A 24,101-nucleotide genomic window follows, 5' to 3' on the forward strand; every position below is an offset into this window, starting at 1 on the left:
ACATCCTTTTGACAGATTGAGCTCTGTTTGATACGTATGAGGAGAACCAGTTGAGGGTGGTGGTACAGAGGATGAAGGAAGCAAGTTTGGAGAGTAGGAGGTTATTAGAAATAGTGTCAGAAGCCTTAGAGAGGTCAAGGAAGAGGGAAGACACTAGTCTGTTCTTACTGAGAGAAGTGGAGAAGGAGTTAGTGAAGGATAGTAGAGCGGTAGTAGATCTATGATGAGGGCAAAAGCCATGTTGGGTAGGGGTGAGGAGATTTTCCAGAATGAGATGTGCAATGAGCTGTTTGTGAATACACTTTTCTAGGATCTTTGAGAAAGAGGATAAAATAGCGATAGGCCTGAAGTTTGAGGGGACGGTGGAGTTACTGCCTTTGTGCAGGGGAATAATGTAGGCCTTTTTCTATATTGGGGGACCAGGCTTTCCTGTATGGACTGATTTAAAAGTATGGAGAGTGGATAGGCTATGGAGGGGGCTGCTAGTTTGAGGTATGGGAAGGCAGGTTATCAGCTGAAGGGAAGAAGGGTTTAAGTTTACAGAGTAGGAATCTGATGATGGTTGTGAGGATAGGCATGACTGAGAAGCTGGTTTGGCTTGAGGGAGAGGGTGGGATGTCATGATTAATGTTAGGGTTAGGGTTGATTAGTTTCTGTATAGAGTCTATGAAGAAGGAGTTGAGAAATGTGGCAGTTTCTAAGGGGGATGTTTGGGGAGGGGTTTCCTGGGTTTAAAACCTTATTAATGGTACTCCATAATCTTTTGAGGTTGGAGTGGGTTTTTTAGGGGGGGTCAGGTAGAAGTTTTTCTTATCAAGGGTGTTTTTTTTTGTGGCATTTCTGAGTTCTCTATAGTGCTGGAGGCTGGAAGGGGTTTTGTGTAAGTTCCAGGTTTTCCATGCAGTGTCTCTTTTCTGCGTGTGGGAGAGAGTGGCTTTACTTATCCATGGAGAAAAATTTGTTTTAACTTGAACTTTTCTAAAAGGGGCTAGGCAGTTAAGAGTGTTAAGGAAGATGCTGTTGAATGTGAGAACAGCTTCTTCAAGAGGGAGGTGCTGGAGAAAGGACCAGTTTATTGATAAGAATATTTGATTAAATAAATCAGGGTTAAAGTATGATAGATTATGACAGTCCCTGTATATGCACGTTTTAAAGGGTTGGGACAGGTGACGATGTATAGAGATAGGGTGATGATCACTAAGTGTGTCAAGGAAAATAAAGGGGTTATGACAATGATCAGGATGGGAGGTAAGTATCCAGTCTATAGTAGAGCTGGTATTGGATTGTTGATTCATACGAGTTGGGGAGGTGTTCAGCTGGGTGAAACCATATAGATTAATGCTAGTTTTGGGGGAGTTGTTGTGAGAGAATTCCATTTGATATTAACATCCCCTACTATAACAGTTTCACAGGCAATGGTTTTGGAGATTCAGGCAAGAAATGGCTCTAGTATATGGAGATTGTTGCCGAGAGGTATGTAGATAACAGCGATGGCAATCTTTTTATGATCATTTAGGTTACAGTTAACTATGAGGATCTCAGCTGGGTGACAACTAGGGGGGAGTATGGTAAGGGATGGAGAGAAAAGATTTCTGAGTAAAGGACAGCTACCTACCCCCTTGTTTAGTAGGCCTGTTCTGGTGGAAGATGTTGTAGCTGGATGGGACGACTTCTTTATTTGATATGTGAGGCTTTAGCCATGTTTCAGAGATGCAGAGGCTATCTGGGGAGTGTATTGTTATCCAGGAGTGAAGATCAGGGAGTTTATTTACTGTACTATGCATATTGAGACCTAGGATTTTAAGGTGCTTAGCAGAAGAGGTAGGCTGAGATAGAGTGGGAATCTGGGTGGAGATGGAAAAAGGGGGGGTTTGAGGGGTCAGAGAAGTTGGCTAGAGGACCGGGTTAGGATGAATATCTCCTGCAAGAAGTAGGGTAAGAATCCAGATGAAGGGGGACATACCTAAGAGAGTGTTGCAGAAGGAGTTTGGATTTGAGCTTAGGGAGGTGGGAGAGTTTAGGAGAGAGATTGTGTTTGAACAGATGTAAGAAGTGATGAGAGAAAAGAGAAGATACTATATGGAAGGAGCATGGAGTTGTGTTATGTGAAAGTAGGAGAGGAAAGGTGGGACTAGAGGATTCGTCATGTAGCGGAATGTGGTAGGATGTAGTTAATGAGAGAACATTAAGTAGATGAATTGAAAGGAGTAGGTATAGGAGCATGTCTTAGCTGTAGGGAGGTAAGATGAAGCTTCAGTAGGAGTGTGAGAGTAGAAAAAAGAATAAGGTGGAGTAAAGTACTGGATTAGTTGGGGGAGTGGTTGGAAGTATGAGTAACAGGAGGAGTGGGAGTGGAAGAGAACAGTTGACTGAGGTAGAAATGGAGGGAGTGGCAGTGAAAAAGAAAAGAGAGGATATGACTGGATGGGCTGTATTGGGTGTGGAGGAGGAAATGGGGTGTGGTTAGAACAGGATGTGAGTAAATGTAATTGAAGTGGGGTGAGTGGGAATGGGGTGTTGAGTGAGTGAGCCCGAGTGTTAGTGAGAGTGAATGGAATGGGGCTACACTGGCCAGGAAGAGAAGAGAGTACCAAAAACAATCAGTAAGTATAGTCAGAGCTAGAAGATTGCAGCAAAGTCAAAATGGACAACTGCTCTTTATTTTTGTCTTAATCTCTGAAGGAAAGATGATTAGGCAGCAGTGTTACAAGAAAAAACTATGTGGGGCAAAATGGTACACTTGTTTTGGAGGTCTTATAGATTATTGATCTGAGGGGGGGGGAGCAGCACAACAGATGGGAGGGGATGGGTGGGGGATAAACTTGAATCAGTGCCTGCCCAGCAGGAGGAGGCAGAGGACTGATAGAAAAAGAAAAAAAAAAACAATCAGCCAGACAATTGCTTAACAGGTAAGCAGCACACTTCCCAAACAGGTTCCGACCTGTTTTTTGAGAAATATACTATCAGGAAATGTTGGGCGGGAATTAAGTAATGGATATGCACATTTGTCATAATATTCTTTAGCGTCCCTAGCTAGTTTAATAGATTTCCTTTCCTGATTTTGCTTGAAATGTTGTGCGGGAAGGCCATGAACCAGACAGTTTTTATAATATCCCCCCCCAAGACGTTCTAAGAGAATAGGGGAACTTACAAACCAAAACCAGAGATATCATCAGCAGCATACAGCAAGGTCCAGAACAAGGGGGATACAGGAATTCCAGCTGGAACCAGAATCAGAGGAGCAATCATTAAATGTAGACATTTTGCACAATGAGGACTCAGGGCAATTCAGATTTTGTATTAACAATTTTAATGATGTCTTAACGGAAGCACATTTTTTTCTATTTTCAAAAGGTTTCACATATGTGCCTGTTACAAGTCAGATATTTCCAACTTGTTGTTAAATTTGAAGTTGTATACCAGGCAACTTAACTTGAAACTTTATTTTAAGCACAGATTACAAACTCTTATTTCTTGTCCATTAAGAAAGAAAAGTATTTTTATTCCTGTCTCCCCCATTTCTTGGTTTTGGCATTTGAACAAATAAGTAAACAAGCTTTTAAAAGTTATATTAAGTTAAGCAATCATTTTACAGACAATTTGAATATTGAAGAAAGAAATATTTTACAAAAATTAATGAAAAAAAAGAGAAGTATAAGTTATGAAGCCAGACAAGAGAGGGGTGTGGTTATTATGAATCATTTTGATTATGTGTTTAAAATGTTTAGTATTTTAAATGATGATAGCACATATGAGAGAGTATCAAAAAATCAAATCAATGTTTTGTATGCCAAAACTGATTATTTGTTTGAACTATTGCATGATGCCACTATAACATAGTCTGAATATGAGTTTTTATTAGTAAAAAAACTAGTATTCTGAGTATCTTTGGAATTCCTAAAATTCACAAAGATACCACTGATCCACCTACAATACCCATAGTGGCAGCACGCGGCTCAAAGATGGAAACTATAGTTGGGTTTGTGGATTACCATTCTAGGCACATACCTAAAAACAAACAGCAAATGATTAGAGATTCATGGCACCTTTTAGAATTGTTGCTAGGTGTGCAATATTATGAGGGTTTATGGTTCCTGGCAATTGATATAGACAACTTGTTTTCAGTAATTCCACACAAATGAGGACTTGAAATGTTCAATGAATGCATAAATGTTAGCAAGACTTTGACAAATTGTAGAACTAAATTACTATTTGATTTCATGGAGATAGTTTTAACTAACATTTTTTTAAACTTTGATGGGGAATATTTTAGGCAGACTGCAGGGGTAGCAATGTGTGCTAAATGTGCACCTATCTTTGCTAACCTAGTTTTGGCCCAATGGTAGGAAGACATTGTTTTGCATTCTAAGTTTGCTACTAATCTGGTAACATATTATAGATTACTTGATGATATATTGATCTTATGGAAAGGTAGTATGGAACTTATTGAAGAATTTATTGATTACTTGAACAGTTCAACAATTTTTTTTGAGATTAATTTACAGAAAGAACTGGCAGTGTATAGAATACTTAGACATATGTGTCTACCAGGACCAAGTAAATTTCTGTTTTGGTTCTACAATATACAGGAAAAAAACATATTCTAATTATTTTTTTCATTACGATAGTTGTCACCCAGTACATCAAATGAGAGGGATTGTTAAAGGACAACTAGTTAGGTTATCACAGATTATTAGTGATGATAGCAACTTCATTAAGGAAAATGACATACTATTCAAAATGTTCAGATAAAAGAACTATCCACTAAATTTGTTAGTTAAAAAATAGAAGTTCTGCAAAACAGAAAAACTATGTTCCAACCAATTTGAACAACACTGTTATAGGTTGCTACACCATTAGTTCACAAACAGATGCAAATATGGTTGGTGATAAAATACAAGCCTTGGTGATTCCATATAACTATGATGCATATGGATTTGTGAGGATTTTAAATGATATCTGGAAGACTGTTTTTCCACCTGATATTAAAGTTGTTCGTTGGGGATCACTGCAAACAGTGTATGCTAGGGGACATAATATTAAAGTATTACTGGAATCTACAAAACATGAAGAGAAGACATGTTTTTAAATCACAAATGTTTAAGTGTGGAGCATGTAGATTTTGTAAATGTATTAATGATGGTTCGCAAGTGACAATAACCCACTATAATAGGGTGGTTCCTTTCCAGGTAGGGTGGATTGCAACAATAAATTAGTGATATATCTGGTTACATGTATGTCATGTCCAGCATATTAAGCAGGAAAAACATTAGAAAGTTAAAGGAAAGTATAGTTGAACAAACTAGGGATATAAAAAATAAAAGTAACAACCAATGCACTTTATTCACATTCTATTGAATGTCCTAATTTTAAGAAGTTTCTTTTTTTCAATAGGGATGGGCCTAATTTGACAAGGTAGGGGATAGAGGTAGAGGTGGTGATCTTGAGACATAGTTAGAACACAAGAAGAATATCTGGCAGTTAAAAATCAATGCCAACACTAAACCAGGCTTGAATGAAATGATTTCAATATTTTCTGTGTTAAAATTAAGACAGAGTAAAATTTGACTAGGTAAGCTAGGTTATATATGAAATTATTTCTTATTGTAATAAGGTTTATATATAAACTCGTTTTAGTTATTTTTATTATCATTAGTTATGTTCTTGTGCATCTAACTTAAGTATTTATATTTGTTTTTCAAGACTTTTTATTGGTGGATAGTGTGAAGTCAATGATTAGTAGAACAATGAGTAAAATGGTAACAGAAAAAACAACTGGTTAAAAAACAAGCTAGACTTTTCACTGTGTGATAACTTAAACCTCTTGTATCAGAGGTAGCATGAGATATATGCAAATTACCCTTTAAGGAGATCAGGTGTTTCAGCTAAATGGCAATTCAGAATGTCCATAACTTTTTCTTTTACTTTTAAGTCTATTTATGGACAATTTCAGGCCAATAAAGCCAAACTCCTCCAGCTGTGGACATGCATGTTTCTGCCTTCTTATGGCATCATCAGCACAGCATAAAATGAATATTTGACTTTTGGAAACACAGGGTTGTCGTGCCTAACTGATATCCATTAACATTAGGGTGTCTACAAAATATCCCAACTTCTTCTTCTTCTTTCGGCTTTTCCTGGTTAGGGGTCACCACAGCGGATCATCTGTCCACTCATGATTGGTAGTTGAGTTTTACGGTGTCGAGTTGCCAGCCCAGCGCCAAGCCTTCCACAGAAGGCACACACATGCACACACTCACACCTAGGGTCAATTTAGAGTGTCCAATCCACCTACTGCATGTCTTTGGGAGGAAACCGGAGCACCCGGCGGAAACCCACGTGACCACAGGAAGGACATGCAGACTCCGCACAGAAGGCACCCCAGCCGAAAATCGAACTGGAGAACCTCTTGCTGTGAGGCAGCAATGCTAACCGCTGCACCACCGTGCCTGCCCTTACAAAATATGTCAACTAACAAACTAAAACAATGAGTAAAAAGGTCACACAGAAAAAAATGACTGATTAAAAAACACAAGAAGAAAAATCTAGTAAAGCTAGACTTTCTGCGGTGTGATACCTTAAACCTCTTATCAGATGCAACATGGGATATATGCAAATTACCCTTTAAGGATATCAATTCCATGGTGGTACAGCGGTAGCGTTGTTACCTCACAGCAAGATGTTCTCCCGTTCAATTCTCAGCTTGGCTTGGGAGTGCCTTCTGTGTGGAGTCTGCATGTCCTCCTCGCGGTTGGGTAGCATTCAAAAGACATGCGTGCGTAAATGGGCATGCCTTAGTTGAAGGTTGGGTGTCGAGCTGGCACCTTGGCATTTCGTAAAAATCTACTGCCAATCATTAGCAGACTGGAGTTCCACTGTGGCGACACCTTACCGGGAAAAAGCCGAAAGACAAACAACAACCCTTTAAGGATATCAGGTGTTTAAGCTACATGGCAATTTTGAATGTCCGTGACTTTTTCTTTTACTTTTACTAGATTTTTCTTCTTGTGCTTTTTAGCTAATTGTTTTTTCTGTGTGACCTTTTGCTCATTGTTTTAGTTTGTTAGTTGGGATATATTGTAGATACCCTAATGTTTATTGATATCAATTGGGTACGACAAACCTGTGTTTCCAAAAGTCAAACATTCTTCTTATGCTGTGCTGATGATGCCGTAAGAAGGCAGAAACATGCATGTCTACAGCTAGAGGGGTTTGGCTTTATTGGCTTGAAATTTTCCATAAATAGGCTTAAAAGTAAAAGAATAAGTCATGGACATTCAGAATTGCCATTTAGCTGAAACACCTGCTATCCTTAAAGGGTAATTTGCATATATCCCATGTTGCCTCTGATACAACAGGTTTAAGGTTTCACACAGTGGAAAGTCTAGTTTTATTAGATATTTCTTCTTGTGTCAATAATTACTAGGGACATTTAACTGTATTGTTTAATTGTGGTGCTAACTCTAATGAAGCCAAGCATTGTCTTGGTGAAAGCGCTCAGTTTTTAACATAAAAGACATTGTTTCAGCCTTCACACTTGTTGTGGCACTGCTCTTTTGCCTTATTTTTGTTTTGTGGAAGTTCTTGTTTACTTTGTCAAATTAGGCCCATCCCTCTCCCCTCTTTTGTTTTCCATCTGCACAAGTTGCTCTCTCATCTCCCTAAACTTCCTATCACTCTTTTTGCAGATAACATGGTTATTCTTTGAAGCAGTCCCTCACATTCAACTATTACAACACAGCTTCAGTCTGAAAGCTACTCCTAAGCCCTTCTAAAACATAAAGTATGATATTTTTTGGAACCTCACAAAAGCTGAAAAAGACTTAAAATGTCAAAATCTCAGCAACTGCCCAACAGAACAACCACATCCTTTAAATACTTGGATTTATGGCTAGGCCACTCACTTAACTTCCAAAGCCACACTGAAAACACCAAGAAAAAGATCAGTTCTTTTTTATACTGGTCCTGGAAAATATCTCCATTTCTCTCCAGACCAGTTAGAGCTAGAATATGCAAAGGTGTCCTCTTTGCTCAACTTGAATATGAGCTCTCCATAACAGCTGCATCTTCTCAGAAAATTTATCCACTTTACAGTCCATTGAAAACAAAATCTTCTGGTTCATTTCCAATTCCTCCCCTCAGGAACAACATTGCTTTACAGTCTCCAGGACCAAATGGCTACAAATCTCCTACAGAGATGGGCTACAGCTAGTGTCTCTTGTTTTCAAACTACTTCAACCAGGTGCTTTCCCATCTCTTGCAGCCAAACTCCATAATAAAACCACCCCACCAACCTCTGCAACCTCTCCCAATTAACACCCTCACTCCAGATACCCCGAACTGCACTGTATTGACCATTCCTTTTCCATTCTTGCACCTAACCTCTGGCAATCCCTTCCCCTTAAAGAAGTCTCCTCTTTCTTCACCTCCAGAGCTCATCTCAAAAGTCATCTTCATAAAAAATCTGACTGCAAGTGCTTTTCCACTGGACACATAACCTAACTCACTCCTCATCTGCATCACTTCTGCTTTGATCTCTGTTCTCAGCTGCTGCTTCCCTCTCATATTTATTGCTAAAATTAGCTCACATTTGATTTTCTACTCTGCTAATATTATGTACATATTGTATCAATTGTCTATGGTATTATCTATGTTCTGTGTTTACTCTGTGTTTGTGAATTTGTTCTTTCTTTTTTTTGTGAATCTCTTCACCTAGGCTGTGTTTCACCCAGGCTGTGCCTGTAAATGGTCTGTAATGATCAGTGTACTGCCCCGCTAAACAAATTAAAATAAATAAATAAAATAAAATAAATAAATAAATGCATGGGGAATCACACTGAATTCCTTACCAAGGTTGAGATTGGCAGTATGAGCAGAATGACCCCCCCCCCATTGATGTAATCAATCACACCCTCAAAAAAACTCATCCAAATTAAGCAAGCAAGACCCTTCACAAATCTATTCTGACTAGGATCAATTAATTGTAATCTACCAAATTATGTTCATAGGGTCATAGGTAGATACTAGGCTATCTGCCCAAAGGCATTTATAAGGCTAGCTGGATTTAGTTCCCTGTGCCTCTGTCCATACAGCCACTGAAGTGATCCCCGGGGTAAACTTCCTGTTTCCCATCCACTCGTCTAGGTTTCTCTTGAAGAGTGCTAGCGAGGAGCTCTGCCTAATGTAGATTGGAATCTTGTTCCAGAGCATGGGAAGTCTCAGGGACAGGAATCTATCCCTCCAGCGCATCCTATTTATTGTTGTGGTGAGGTTTAGATCCCTAAAGCGTGTGGCTCGAGGGGATATGGTTTTCTTTAGGTGGAGCATGTCCATCAATTCTGGGTTGAACATGGCTTGTTAATGACACTGACCAAAATATACTCGAGATTTTAGAAATGGTACTAGTGAGGCTAATGGGATGATAATTTCTAGGGTCAGTTACAATACACTTTTTATGTAGAGGGACCCTAACTACTGGTCTCCTTGTCTTAGGCACATACCTGTGGAGAGGCTGAGATTAAAAAGCTAAATGTATCAGCCAAGATATTTGCGATGGATTCAGTATTACTCTCTCCCTGTGTCTCTTCATATCTTGTTGAATCTAACAATAAATCAGTTATCTTCTCTGTCAGGCCTAGTGGTACCACTCCATGACTAAAGAGACCATCTTTGAAGACTTTTTCTGGGCAATCACACTTCAGCTTGTACAAGACCTACTCAAAATTCCCAACAATACCCCATAAATAGACTTGGATAAGACATTCACCTGCAATTTTTACCAACACCTAAATAGATGCATAGAAAAGTCTATACCCAGCTGCCCTAAACATAATGGTACATTTAGGAATAAACCTCTCTGATGGAAACTCCTATATTATAAAATGTATAACCAAGGAAGAAAAATAATGAAAAATTGTAAGAAATCCCCATTACCCTACCACAAGTCCACAATGAAACATGCATACAAGGAATGTAAGAGCACTATTAGAAAACATGAAGCATAGTACAAACTTAGGGCTGCTATAGATAGCTAAGAAAACTACAAAGCTTTTTTCATTTATGTCAGGAAATTAAGAAAAAATGTCTAATAAGGCAATGAGCTCACCCATAATAATTTCACACATTCCAATCCCAGGGATATAGCCAATACATTAGCAGAAAATTTAGAGGTGACCTCTTTAAAAGATGCAAGCACAGAAGCAGAGAGGATCCACATAAACAAGGATACAGCAGCCCTTTATCTGACAAAGTAAACCCAATGCCCCTGAAAGGCTGCCCAACTATTCCCCTCTGGTGGTAGTTGGGGGTTGTTTATCCCTTAAACATGTTGTGTAGGAGGTCATCATGTAAGACAGATGGGTCAAAGGGATCATAACCAAAGATTATTCTATACTCTTTTTCCTAACACCACCAAATTCAAAACAGCCATTGCAGCATGTTTCACATAATCAAGCAAAAGTGGTGGTAAAAGAGATCATCTTGCTGCTCTACAAAAGAGCAATTTTAGAAGGCCCCACTAGACCAGAACAGAGATAGTCAGGCTTTTATTTAAGATTCATTTGGGCTCTAAAATAAAAACAAGTACCTCAGGTCCATATTGAACCTCAGCCACCTAAACAAATTTGTCAAAAAGACCTAGTTCAGGATGGTTGTGGTTCAATCAGTTCTGCCCTGTCTGTGGATGTGCTTGCTTCCACTTAAAGATACCAAAAGTGTCCAAGAAGTTCCTTTGTTTCTGTCTGGGAGTTAGACATTACCAGTTCGGAGCCTTATCCTTTGATCCTGCCAGAGCCCTTGGGTGCTCACCAAGTGCATGTCCATCATAGCAGCACAGCTATGTCTCCATGGATTCAGAGTTTTCCTGTACCTGGACAACTGCCACCTAGCTGCTTCCATGATGGTGTCTCTCACAAATATCACAAGATAATCTGTCATGGCTGTCTATCCTTGGGAATTTCCATAAACTTCCAGAAGTCAAATCTTCAACCCACCCAGAGGATTCTCTTTATTAGCTGTTAGTTGGACACAACTAAACTCATTGTTTCCCTTCTGCCAGGCAGGATTGAGACTTTGAAGTTTGCTGTTTAAACTCTTTTACAGGCTACATCACTGACTGCCGCATTGGTGCATTATCTCAAGAGAATACTGAAATGGGTCTTGCAAGTGCAATGACTTCAGCACCTACATCCTCTTTGCAAGCTGATTCTAACAAGCAATACATGCGGGCAGCATTTTCAGCAGTGGCTAGACTCCCCTTTTATCCACTCTTGCAGACCTTTTGACATTCCTCCTCCAGAAGCAGTTATGGCCACAGATGCCTCATCACTCAGGTGGGGGTTGGGTGGTATTATTCAAGAGGATGGTCCAAGGTTTATGTATCCCAATGAGGCCGATATTCACATAAAGTTCATAGAGATGCATCAGTTCTCCTAGTATTGCATGAACTTCAGGATTGTTTTCCAGTGTGAGTATTTCTATCCAAACAAATAACATGACAGTAGTTTGATACATTAACATACACTGGTGAACCAGATTGTACCCCTTATGTCGGGAAGCAATTATGATTTGGCAATGGGTATTAGATCACACCATTTTCTTACAGCATTGCATATACTGGGAGCTATCAACTGCCTTTCAGACAGGCTCAGCAGATCCATTCTGATGCCTCATGAATGGTCCATCAATCCAGTGATTGTGAACCAGATCTTCAATCACTGGGACTTCCACTGCTCTAACCTTACTGCCCTCTTGGATAACACAAAATGCAGAAGGTACTTTGCCATGATCCCACCACAGGAACAGTCAATGAGCAATAGCCTCTTGGTCTTCTATATCCCTTTCCATCCTTTGCCCTGATCCCCATGTTTTTACAGAAAGCAACCAGGTGAAAGGCTTCTGTCATCCTCACATAGCCCCCCATCTGGCCCAGACAAAGTTGGATTTCCCTTCTCAGGCTTCATCTCAGGGACACCCTTCCCCCAGATATTAGATCCAGCACATGATCTCCTATCATATCCCTCTGGCAAGCCTCACCCATATCTCCCAACCTAAAACTGACCACTTGGCTTCTCCAATTCCACTGATAGCCAAGGATGCATCACTCTCTTTTGAGATGATTAAGATTCTGTTTATCAGACAGAGACTACCCATACACCCTTCCATAAAAAGTATAAATGTTTACTCATCTGAGCCTCATCTCAGAACATTTAACTCTTTTCAGCCTCTGCTCCACATGTTCTCCCATAACTAGCACACATTTTTAACTCAGGCTTTTAGTCTTTCCATCATTAAAGTGCAGCTAGTAGTTATTTCTAATTTTCATATGGGCCACCATGGTAATTCACTCGCCTCACATAAGCTTTTAATGCCTTTCTCAAAGGAGTTCTCTTACTCGGGCCTCCAATAACAGAACCTATTCCCCCCATGGGATTTAAACTTCACTTTGGAAGCAATGACAAAACCACCATTTGAACCAGCTTCCTTAGTTATTAAATACATTGTTTTTTATAGTGATCATTTCTGCTAGAATGATTTTCAAGCTTCAGACCCTTTCTTCTTCTTCTTCTTCTGCACTCTACTTCTTTTTTCATTAGGCCAAAGTGTCCCTTCATACAAGCCCATCCTTTCTTCCTAAACTGACTTCTGAGATGACCATGATACAATCCAATCACTTACCAGTGTTTTTTTCCCATTCATCTAACAAAGGAGGGTACAGTCTCCAAACTTTGGATATGCACAGGCAATTATTATTCTACCTTCATAGAAGCAGATTTTTCAAGAGGGAATGTCAGCTGTTTGTTTCCCTTGCAAGAAATTAACACGTTTGAAAAGTTTTCAAAGTTACACTTCACAAATGGCTTTCAGACTGCATTACTTATGTCTATTTCTCGCATAACCACCTGTTGCCGAGTAAAACTAAGACTTATTCCAGCAGGGCAGCTCACAACTTCTACTGTCCTCTTTAGGTGTTCATCAATAGATAAAATCTGCATAACTGCCACTTGGTCCTCCATGCACACATCCATTAAACACTACAAACTGGACTTCAGTTCTAGGGCTAGAGCATCCTTTGGTACCTCTATCCTCAAATGGTTCATGTCATAATGCCCCCCTGGAGTTCAAATAGCTTGGAATTTTCATCCACAAGCCAGACTGAACAGACTGAATGAATAGGGTATCAAAGTTATGTATTTACCATGGTTTGATATGACAATCCACCCTTCCTTCCCCCTTACTGGTTTCTAATGGACTTGCATGTCCTGAGGGATGCTAGACCTTCTGCTTTTCATGAAGGTAGTTACATCATCATATCTATATAGTTTGTTTATATATATATATATATATATATATATATATATATATATATATATATATATATATATATATGTATATATGTATATACACACACATACAGACCAGTACTTCTCCCATGTCACAGCATTGAATCACTGTTTGGGTTATATCCTGCCTAGGATAGGATCAGTGGCCAGCTTTCAAAGTTTATTTGCCTTAACTGCCAGTGGCTCAAGCAGAGCCACACAAAATGGCAGTTTGGGCAAAAAACTTCACATCTTTCTTGCCGCTGATGTGTGCACCCTCTGCAGGCTTCTTGGAACTGATGGTCAGCTAAAAATCCTTCAAACTGGGCAGATAAATCCCGTTCTGGGGAAAACATCCATTTCTTCATTTTCTGAGGAAAACAGTGCCTCTTCTGTGACAAAGAAAACTGTGTAAAACTGATTTTTCTTCTTAATTTCTACATTTTCATGTAGTGTTAGTGTAGTAGGGTCAGGAAATTGTGCTTTTGTGGACTGACATCTATTTTATTTACCTAAACATCTTTATTCTTTTATCATATTTTTTTACCTAAACACCCTTATTCTTTTGTCAGGAGGTTTATCAGCTGTCACTGGCTGTGCTATCCATCTTTCAGGTTTCTTTTTATGCTGGACCATAGAGCAGTTACCGTTTCCCTTGGTTACTCTTTCCCCTGCCAGCAAGAAGAAGAAGAAGAAAACTGCTAGGAAGCCTTTGGGTGTCAGACTGGCTCCCACACTGCCTCAGCCACTGAAGGGTGACTTTTTGTGGCCAAATTGGTTCTTTGATCTGCTCATCAATGTCTCTTGGTCCATCTGGAGTAGCTAAAGCCACTAAGGACAAGAAGTTGGATAAATTCTCTGTGGCTGTACAGTTTTCCTCATCAGGCAAGGGACAACTCTTGTTGGTCTTGGTGGAAGGAGTGGGTTAGGGACTGTAATATTGCTGGCCTAGGATGTCTGATCCCTGGGATACTGCCCCTGCCATAAGTTTTTTCCAGGGACCCTCCCACAAAAAAAAAAAAAGCAAAAATGACAGTTACTTCTCCTTTTTCTATTACTATGCATAAGGAAGACTTGATGGGATTTGATAAGGAATTCATTTCTTCTTTTAATGTTTTAAATTCAGTTTTTTTCACTTGCTTCAAACAGAAAAACAAAAATAGTTCCCTCTCATTCTGACAGTGATTCTCAATCAGGAATAGGAATGGAGCAGACATGTTTATCTTCATTGATTTTTCCTCAAACTGAATGACTGTACCACCAACGAGACTGAAAACCCGAATTTATTGTTAATAGCAAAAAAAGTTACGCACTTTCATCCGAGCAACCTCAGACTTCATCAGAACAATGTTAAACTAATTTCCAGCCATATTTTAACCCTTATCTAACCAATAAGAAGTGCAATCTTCCCTACAAGTAAAACAATTCACAAAAATCAATTAAGATAGTCTAGGTGTGCTTTCTCTAGTTTAAACACAATGCGCCACTGTTTTCTCATATCAAAACCTCTTCTATTTCACTTTAAAATGAAAAACACATTCAATTATAAAAACATTAAAACCAAAGGATGACATTTAATACATGTGTTTAAAACCAGAGGAGCTGTATTACAATTTGGCATCGCTCAATTTATGAGCACTAGATATACTTATATTGTCATTTAACCCAGGGAATATACCTGCATGTAATCTTAGTTGCCAAAGCAACTCCTGATGTTTCAACTTTGCTTCCCAGTGGCCTCCCCTTGGGTCCTGCGCAACTTGTTCCAAAATAAAAAAACTAAACTTACTATTAGGACATTCCTTAGAGTGTCTTTATAGTACACTGGAATCTTTACAATGTGTCATCATACACATGCTCATAAACTCGTTTCCTAGTACTCTTTCCATTTTCCCTATATAAAAAGCCATGCAAGAAGTATATTTCACTAAGTAAACAACTCCCCATACTACCACATTTAAAATGTCCCTTTGGTTTAATAACAGTGTTCCTAGCCTCTAAAAAAATTTCACTAATATTTGACACGTACTGACACTGATTACAATAACTGCATTTATAAGTACCACATTTTTTTTAGTACTGACGGTGTTGGAGCTGTTCAACTTAGCATTGTTTCCCAAAATATCCCTCAAGTTCATACCCCTTCTCCTAACAAAAACAGGAGCATCTGGTATTACCTTATTAATTTGTGGGGTTAGCATTAAAATCCCCCAATATTTCCATATACTGTTTTCTAGGTCTATAGAATTACTACAATATTTATATCCAAAGGCAGTGTCCTGCAAGTTTTTTTCAGACCTACTTATTTGATCCCCTATTTTTAAACCTAAAATAGGCTCATAACTTTGTTCACGCTTATTTTTAACTTCTGTCATCAACTGGTGAATGAATTCTTCCGGGTAACATCTCTCAAGAAATACATTTTTAATGTAATTAATTTCTTGTTCAAATACCACCTGATCTGTAGTCATTCTGGAGGCCCTAATCATTTGCGCTTTAACAATACTGTTCTTCTGATAAAAATGGTGCACACTACAAAAATGCAAATAAAAATTGAAGAATGTTTCCTTACAATAAATCCTTGATTGAAATCTCCTCCACATCCAATCTTTATATATTCAAACATCTAAATAATTAATGGCCTCCTTGGAATGAAAATTAGTAAACCTCAAAATGGAAGTAGTACTTTCAATGCAAACCCAGAATTCTGTAATTTCTTCCTATGTCCCTTTCCAGAACAAAAAAATTTCATCCAAAAAACGTGTAGAATATATAATCTTCGAGGAAAACTCAAGGGGTGGCTATAGGGGCTTATTGCACCCCACTTTTTGCCAACTTGGTCCTTTATTATTGGGAACAAAGTTTTGCATTGTCCTCCGAATTTTCCTCGAAGATTACATATTATACACATTTCTTGGATGATATTTGTTTGTTCTGGAAAGGGAAGGAGGAAGAACTTAAAGACTTAAAGTTAATATATTTATCACAGAAACAAAAAGTATATTGCAGTTGTTTGTAAGCCCTTACATCTGAAGAGATCTGTGAAATTTAATTCTGATTCTGCATTATAGTAAGTGAATGATGGTTAAGTAACACATACTACACGATATTATGTCAGTTTTTCACTGCCTCAGCTAAATGCCTTTTACTTTGCAGCTATTTATTCAGAATATCACAAAACAAGAAATGTTTAATCAAAAGCACAGGCATAGATAAATGTGAACTTAAGCTTTCTAGAGATAGATCACTCATTTTCTAATGTATTGCATAATATATTATATTCCCAGAAGTCATGGTTTATTAAAAAAAATCCAAATTTGTTAGGACATGTGGGTGAAGGTTAAGATCTGTAGACATTTTTAAAAAATGGCATTTCAAACTGTTTATTAATCTAATGTCTAACACACCAGAAATCTGTTAACCAGTAGGCTAATTCCATGAAATAATCTAAAAATGCATGTCCCTGAATACTGGGCCAGATATTTTGAATGGTATGCACCTGGCTTCTCAATACCTTGCTGGCTTAAACTGGACAAGGTACTGTCTGCTTCCATTATTGATTCTCAATAACCAAGAAAACTCAAAAAACTACAAACAGACTAGAATCGGTCACTGCAATTCGTCAGAATAACAAAGCAAGAGAAGCCTTATTATAAAAGTAAATTTAATTGAAGTGCTTTATGTTTGCTCAATATGCAAACTTCCTCAGAAAATATTTTCTGAAAAAGTTTTCTGAGGAAGTTTGCATATTGAGCAAACAAAAAGCACTTCAATTAAATTTACTTTTATAATAAGGCTTCCCTTGCTTTGTTACTCTGACGAATTGCAGTGACCGATTTTAGTCTGTCCATTACTGATTCTCACAAAAACTCACTGCTAGTGCAGTTTCTCGGCGTGTGCAAGGTAATGCTTCTTATCTTCTGGAAGGTTTCCTCCGTCTTCATTACTGTGCAGTCATGTATCTGATACACAGACATGTAGATGTCTTGGGGGAGGCTGCCTCCATATGGTGGTTGTCTTGGGGGAGACTGCCTCCACATGTTTTTTTTGTAGCTTTTTCCCCTGCTACAAAAAACTTTATTTTTTTGCTGTAACCTCATCTAGATGTAACTTAACAACTCTTACTAGATGCCATGTACCTAGGTCCTCTGACAATTTGCATGGCAGCAGTTGCTAAGAAGTCTTAAATGCAAATGAAATTTAAGCAATCTTGCTATAAGAATATTCATGTTTAGAACAGAGCCTTTTAGGTTGTCCAATGGCAGAGGGGAACAATATCCACCTGTGACAAGGAAGACTCAGGTTCAAGTATTATTCCAGTTGTGGGGGGCCTGTCAGAGGAAGGATGAAGGGTAAAGGAAATTAATAGATCTAATGAGCTCAGCTTCCTAAGACAGGGTAGGAATGTGCTCCCTATATATGCTGCATCAACACACTCGCTCTAATGAGCTCAGCTTCCTTAGACAGGGTAGGAATGTGCTCCCCATAGATGCTGCATCAACACACTCACTGGGTAATAGATTTAATGAGGTCAGCTTCCTAAGACAGGGTAGGAATGTGCTCCCCATACATGCTGCATCAACACACTCACTGGAAAATTAATAGATTTTATGAGCTCAGCTTCCCAAGATAGGGTAGGAATGTGCTCCCCATACATGCTGCATCAACACACTCACTGGGAAATTAATAGATTTATTGAGCTCAGCTTCCTAAGACAGGGTAGGAATGTGCTCCCCATACATGCTGCATCAACACACTCACTGGCCACTGGAAGAGCTGCAGCTGGAGTTGCAGATGTAATAGTGAAATACCACATATTTTATGACTTGTATATGTATAAATGATTAGCCTGAGTAATGTATCAACCAGAGTCAGTGCATGTTTTCATTTCCCAAAGCAGACATGCTAATGAAGCTGCCATGACTAGAGCAATGCAAGAGCAATAAGTGAGCATGCTGGAGATAGAGGACTAATGCCACAGGATAAGCTAAGTGGGTGCTAGACTACAAGCAAAATTAAAAAAATACAGGAAAAAATGTTCTGCTCACCTGGGATAGAACAGTCGTGCTTGATTTACTTACCATACACCCAGCCAATACAAACTGCTTCAAAAATGGCCACAAAAAGTAAACAGGTTCCACTGGCTGCATAGAAATCAAACAACTGAAAGACATACATTCCACCCTGCCAGACAGAGACAGAAAGAAGAAAGTTACTACACCACTGTATAAAACAATGTACCTATAAGCATGTCTTTCAATTCAATTGCAAGTCATTCTCAGTATAGCAATATTAAATTAAGACAGTTTAGATCAATGTTTCAGTTACAATTTTTAATAGTTCACCAAGTATGAAGTTAAAGGTAAGATACTCACAATTTAATATTGAGAACAACAATCTCTTAAGAGGATTACTTTAATTGTATGGCATGCATGTTTTCAATATTAGGACCATATGCATACATATGTATATATATATATATATATATATATATATATATAGATAGAGAGAGACAGATTTTTTTTTAATTTGGCAGCCAAATATTAAACTATACATGTCTGTAGCACTCTAAAAATAAAGACTTTCTCAACCACATATAACCTGTTTCTTTGATTACTAACCACAGTCACCCTCCACACTATTTGCAAAATGGATAAAGATACAAGAAAGGAGATTACATGCTGTCTGTTTCATCAGTATTTACTTTCAGAGTGTGCAAAAATATACAGGAATTGAGACCAAATTACATTAATAAGGTACACTGACAGAGGATGAAAGGGCCAAATTTTAAAACTGTACACAAATAAATTGCATTCTCCTTTTTCAGAAGCAAAAGGCTTTACCCATCCTTTCAGGTAGACTATGGCACATACAGGCATGTTTAAGTCTACACATTTTATCTCTAAGACACAATACTAAAAGATTTGCAACTCTGATATCAGCATGTTGTATAGCATAGGTGGGGCGGTGTCAAGAGCGGGGGGGGCACAATCAGACGATCCTAATTTGTAATGCAATAACGGCTTTTAAAAGCCTGTTTTGCTTTTGCAGTCAAACATGAGTGCTGTCGCATTCCGTGTGTGATCTAAACTGTAGCAATTGCTTATGATATTGTAGCAAGCAGTTTGCTAAAGTTTATAACTAAAAACAAAAAAAAAATACTTTTTTATTATTTTTTTTTTTAACCTAAACCTGAGAGCTGTAGCACTCCATGCAAGCAGGGTAAAAAATTTAGCAACTATTTGCTACATCTGTAGAAAGCAGTTTTCTACAGTTTGTAACACAAAAAAATCTCTTATTTTCCTTACTAAAACTTTCAACTAAAGGTGTCCAAGGAGGGTTGGTGCATGGCACAGAAAATGGGACCTGAATTGCTAGGCAGAAGGGGCGTGTTGTGCATCTGGACAACTGGTTGGTGTGCCAGTAGAAGGAACATCTTACTTTGTTATTTTTGCTCTTCAGCTGAACTGAAGGGGTGGGGCACTGGTTCATGATATCGGCACAGGGAGCTTGTTGAGCCAGCTATGCTTCTGAGCATGCTTATCGGCTACAAAGTCAAAACACTTTATTAATGCAACAGAAGCACTAAGTAGATACTGTTCGATTTAATATTCTTTATCTATGTAAATTGTATGAATGTCTAGCTGTTTTTTAGCAATCTTCCAAACCTCAAGTACATAGAAGATACTGCAGTCTCAGCTTCACATGCTGTTATACCACAGATTTTATCAGTAAACAAATCACTAGGCAAATTATCGATATGTCCCAGATCTGAGAGAATTCTAATCACTTTTTCAATTCCTTGTGGCAATGGCTCTTGAGACACTTCCTTGAATTGGTACTTCAGGAAATCACTTCATTTATTTATTTAATATTTGTTGACTGGGAAAGTCTGACTAGGACAGAGCCTATTTTTCAGCGGAGGCTCAGAAGAAACACTCCAGATCCATGTCTTTGGAACATGGGAGGAAACTGGAGCACCTGGAGGAAACCCACGCAAACCCAGAGAGGACATGCAGACTCCACACAGAAGGAACCCCAATCGAGAATCAAACTGGAGAACCTCTTGCTGTGACCAGGATCAAACCAAGTGGCAGAGTCCTCACCTTTGTTAGAAACAATTATAATATATTCCCTATACTTATCACAAGTAATAATACTAAGAAGGATACTGAATCCAACTAGTTACTTATACAATTTACCATTGCAAGCCATACTACAATTTACATAGCCACTATTTATACTCCATCATCCTCAAACACTGTCCATTACCTATAACATCAAACAGAATAAGCCAAGTATAATAGGAGAAACTAACTTAGATTTCCTTAGTCTCATCAGAAGTAAAATATATCATGTACTATCTCGTATGAAACTTAACACAGGGACAAGATTAAATACTGCAATCAATAAGCATGATCTCCTGGATATTTTCAATACCAATATTCTAGAAAATTGTAAATTTATACTAGTTCTTCCAAATAACAGCTGTCTAGTCCTAACTACTTGACAACTTTATATATAGTTATTAGTGGGTAAAACTGACAGCACTACTCTCTGCTCCTCTAACTCCATTGAAGAAGCTCTAGATATGTTCTTTAATGCATCAATTCCTATAAAAGATGCACTCTATTCATTGACTGCTAACCATTTCAAAGTTTGGGACCTGCATGAGGAGTCCCTAAAGGAGGAGACTGAATGGCTGAAAAAACTGACTTGGACTCTGTATTCCCTTTTCTCTGAGGTATGGTGATCTCGGGTTTCATATTATAAGTTTGGATGGTGAGGAGTTTGTTTCCTACATTGAGGGTATGAGGTGGAGCTTACTCCCTTGCAAAAAAAAAAAAAAAAAATTAAAGTAGAAGATCAATGTTTGAGTTTTACTATTATCCTGCATTTTCTGGTCTTTTTTCTGTATCAACACTCAGTTTTAGGGCTGCTGACCTTTCAATAGGAAGCTACATTAACTATTAGAAGGCTATAAAAAAGCAAGGCCCTCTGGCTGATCCAAACATTTCCAAACTCATGAAATCTAGGACTTGCCAGTATGATTAGAAAAATGACTCAAGTAATGTAAACATGCACCAAACTACTTAAGCATAAGAAAATCCACTAAGGTCAACTCTACAAAATATACTTATTTCAGGAAACTACACCAACCCTAAATACAAAGCCCAAAACAATTCTGGACTCTAGAAAGGAAAAAAAAAACACTGTCGCCAACATCTTAGCCTTCAAAATAAATAAGCAAAACTTACCAACTCAAACTTTCCAGAGCATAAAACAAAATGTTTTCCACTTGCTGCAATATACCTAAAATGCCTTTATTAACAACTACCCAAACCTATGGAACTATTACACATATTCCTTGACTACCCCTACTTTCACTTCAAGGCTATCAATAAAAAAGGGATCATGGATGAACTCAGCAAAATTCTCAGTAATGTACCAGCTTACTTATACAGCATTCATCTCAGCCTACATAAACTAGGAAGAAACCTGATGATTGGACCTCTCACTCATATATTTAACCTTTTACTTTGTGGCAATTTCCAAAATGTTACAAACAAGCTTTCATAATAACTCTATCAACAACATCAGCTTTGGACCATAGACTGATTTCCAACTTGGACTCCTTGGCTAAACTGTTACAGAAATTAATATTTCTCTATTAATATTAACAAGTTATTTGACTGGTTATTTTGAGCATAAAATAGGGATCTTGGTTAGGCTTAAAATGGCTTGCAAGGGCAGATAGCCCAGTACTTACCTATGAGCCTATGAGCAAATCGTGGATTAAATCTCACAGTATGTCATCCTCTCAGATAACTAGCATGGCTTCTGGCTAAACACAACACCCTCACGGCTATACTCCTAACAACAAACACTATCTTTAAGGCCTTTGATGACAAGGTGCTTAACAGTGGCTATGTTTATACACCTCAAATGAGCATCTGAATGTGCTGACCACAACAAACTAATAAAAAGCTAAAAAACTGCCAAATCTCTGAAGAGTTGTATACTTGGTTCCAAAGCTACCTACAAGCTTGAACCTTTATAATAGTTGCTGATTCTGTTCACACCAGCCTACTACCTCCTTCCATGGGAGTACTTCACAAATCTGTGCTGTTTTAATTATTCATTAATGACTTCCCCATGGGGCAGTCCAAATGTAAAACTTAGACGTGTCATTAGAATAATAGCATCTCAACTGGAAATTACCAGCACTTTACAAAATAACTTTAGCCTACTTTAGAACTAATAAACTAACCTTAGGAACAAACAAATCTACTTGCATGTTATTTGGGTTTAAAAGAAGGTGCACCAGAACTCAACCCCTACTAATCTTTGAACCACTCCGTTTACAGCAAAAATACCCAGGCTTTCTTTTGGATCAACCCCTTTTTTTAAACGTAACATGCTGAATCACAGTGAAAGAAGGTACTCAATCAACTCCAAGTATCTTACAAAATCTCTCATGTGGTCACTAAACAGTCTAGGTGATCTATAGCAATCATCAATGTGTTACTCCCTGTTCTCTTCCACTGATAACCTTACTCTTACCCAAAAGGCACAAGTTATTTAAAAAAAAATAATAACATTGCAATTCATTCACTCCCGAGCATCACAATGTCAGCCTGGGTAAATGGAGCATGCTTCCAGTCGATAGCATTGTCTCCTTCCTGCTAAGTCTGTTGACCTTTAAACTCCTGAATGAACAGTTCTATCCACCACTTAAACAATCCTTTCAATTCAGAACCTCATTTTATTCCCTCAGAAACTCTGAGAGTGACCTCCTCATGAGGTCTCTCTCTTCGCCACGGTGATTATTGAGATGAACATACTACAAAACTGGCCAATAACAGTGAAACATCATGTAGGATGTTAGATCCATCACATTTCTAAAGTTATTTAAGAAATCACTTAAAAATCACTTTAGGGAATCATGACAATGTCACTGCTTTGTCATCAAACAGCCTCCTACATTCTCCATCCTCAGCACCAGGGATGTAGCTAGGATTTTCAAATTTGTACTCACAGCTCTCAAACTGCTACCCCCCCTCCCCAGCCAAGCTATGGCCATTCTCATAATTCACGGTTCGCTCTTTTAGTATCAATGAAGAGGCATTCGCTGTAATGCCTCTTCAGTAATATAATATAGATTCACTCAAACTCGGTTCCTTGAATTGAAAATGAACCTGAAAGTCAGTTCTTTGAAAAATGCAACATGGTAGTTGGGGTAGAGGATTCATGCTTTTGTTTTCTGTAACTAAGGTACAGGTTTTGAGCTTGAGTAAATTACTAACCACCTGCTACCCCTAATTAGGGTGTTTCATTCACACACACACCCCACCTACCTCTTAGTGCAAGAAATATGGACAAAGCCTAAAATAAACAGGGACAGATATTAAATAATGCTCTTGTGAACTTAGAAAGTTGCTAGAATAACAGGATTTGTGCTAGTATGAGAAAGTTGCTAGAATAACAGGATTTGTGCTAGTATGAATTTTTCTAAAGGACATGAAGTCTGAAACTCAAATGTGTCATTATTTAGCAACTTCAGCCTTCAATGATTTTCTAGAAAATCACAAAATTTATGAGGAACAGTCAAAAAATATGGGACAAAAATCTGGACATTCTGCAAAATTTGGACACACACACACACACACACACACACACACACACACACACACACACACACACACACACACACACACACACACACACACACACACACACACACACACATACCTCCCAACCTCTTAGAGCAACAAACCCATA

At 38.3% G+C, this 24,101-nt stretch overlaps 1 protein-coding gene across 1 annotated transcript in view; it reads right to left on the reverse strand.

The window, feature by feature from the left end:
- LOC122815260 (sodium- and chloride-dependent GABA transporter 2-like) overlaps positions 1-24,101 on the reverse strand; it is a 942,619-nt gene that overhangs the window by 54,148 nt on the left and 864,370 nt on the right. Inside the window, exon 11 of the mRNA XM_044087611.1 lies at positions 18,401-18,503. Coding sequence (XP_043943546.1) covers positions 18,401-18,503 — 103 coding nt within the window. The remainder of the gene's footprint in view (positions 1-18,400; positions 18,504-24,101) is intronic.

Source organism: Protopterus annectens, chromosome 11.part0 (genome assembly GCF_019279795.1).
Source record: "Protopterus annectens isolate FY-2018-M chromosome 11.part0, PAN1.0, whole genome shotgun sequence".
Lineage (NCBI taxonomy): Eukaryota > Metazoa > Chordata > Ceratodontiformes > Protopteridae > Protopterus > Protopterus annectens.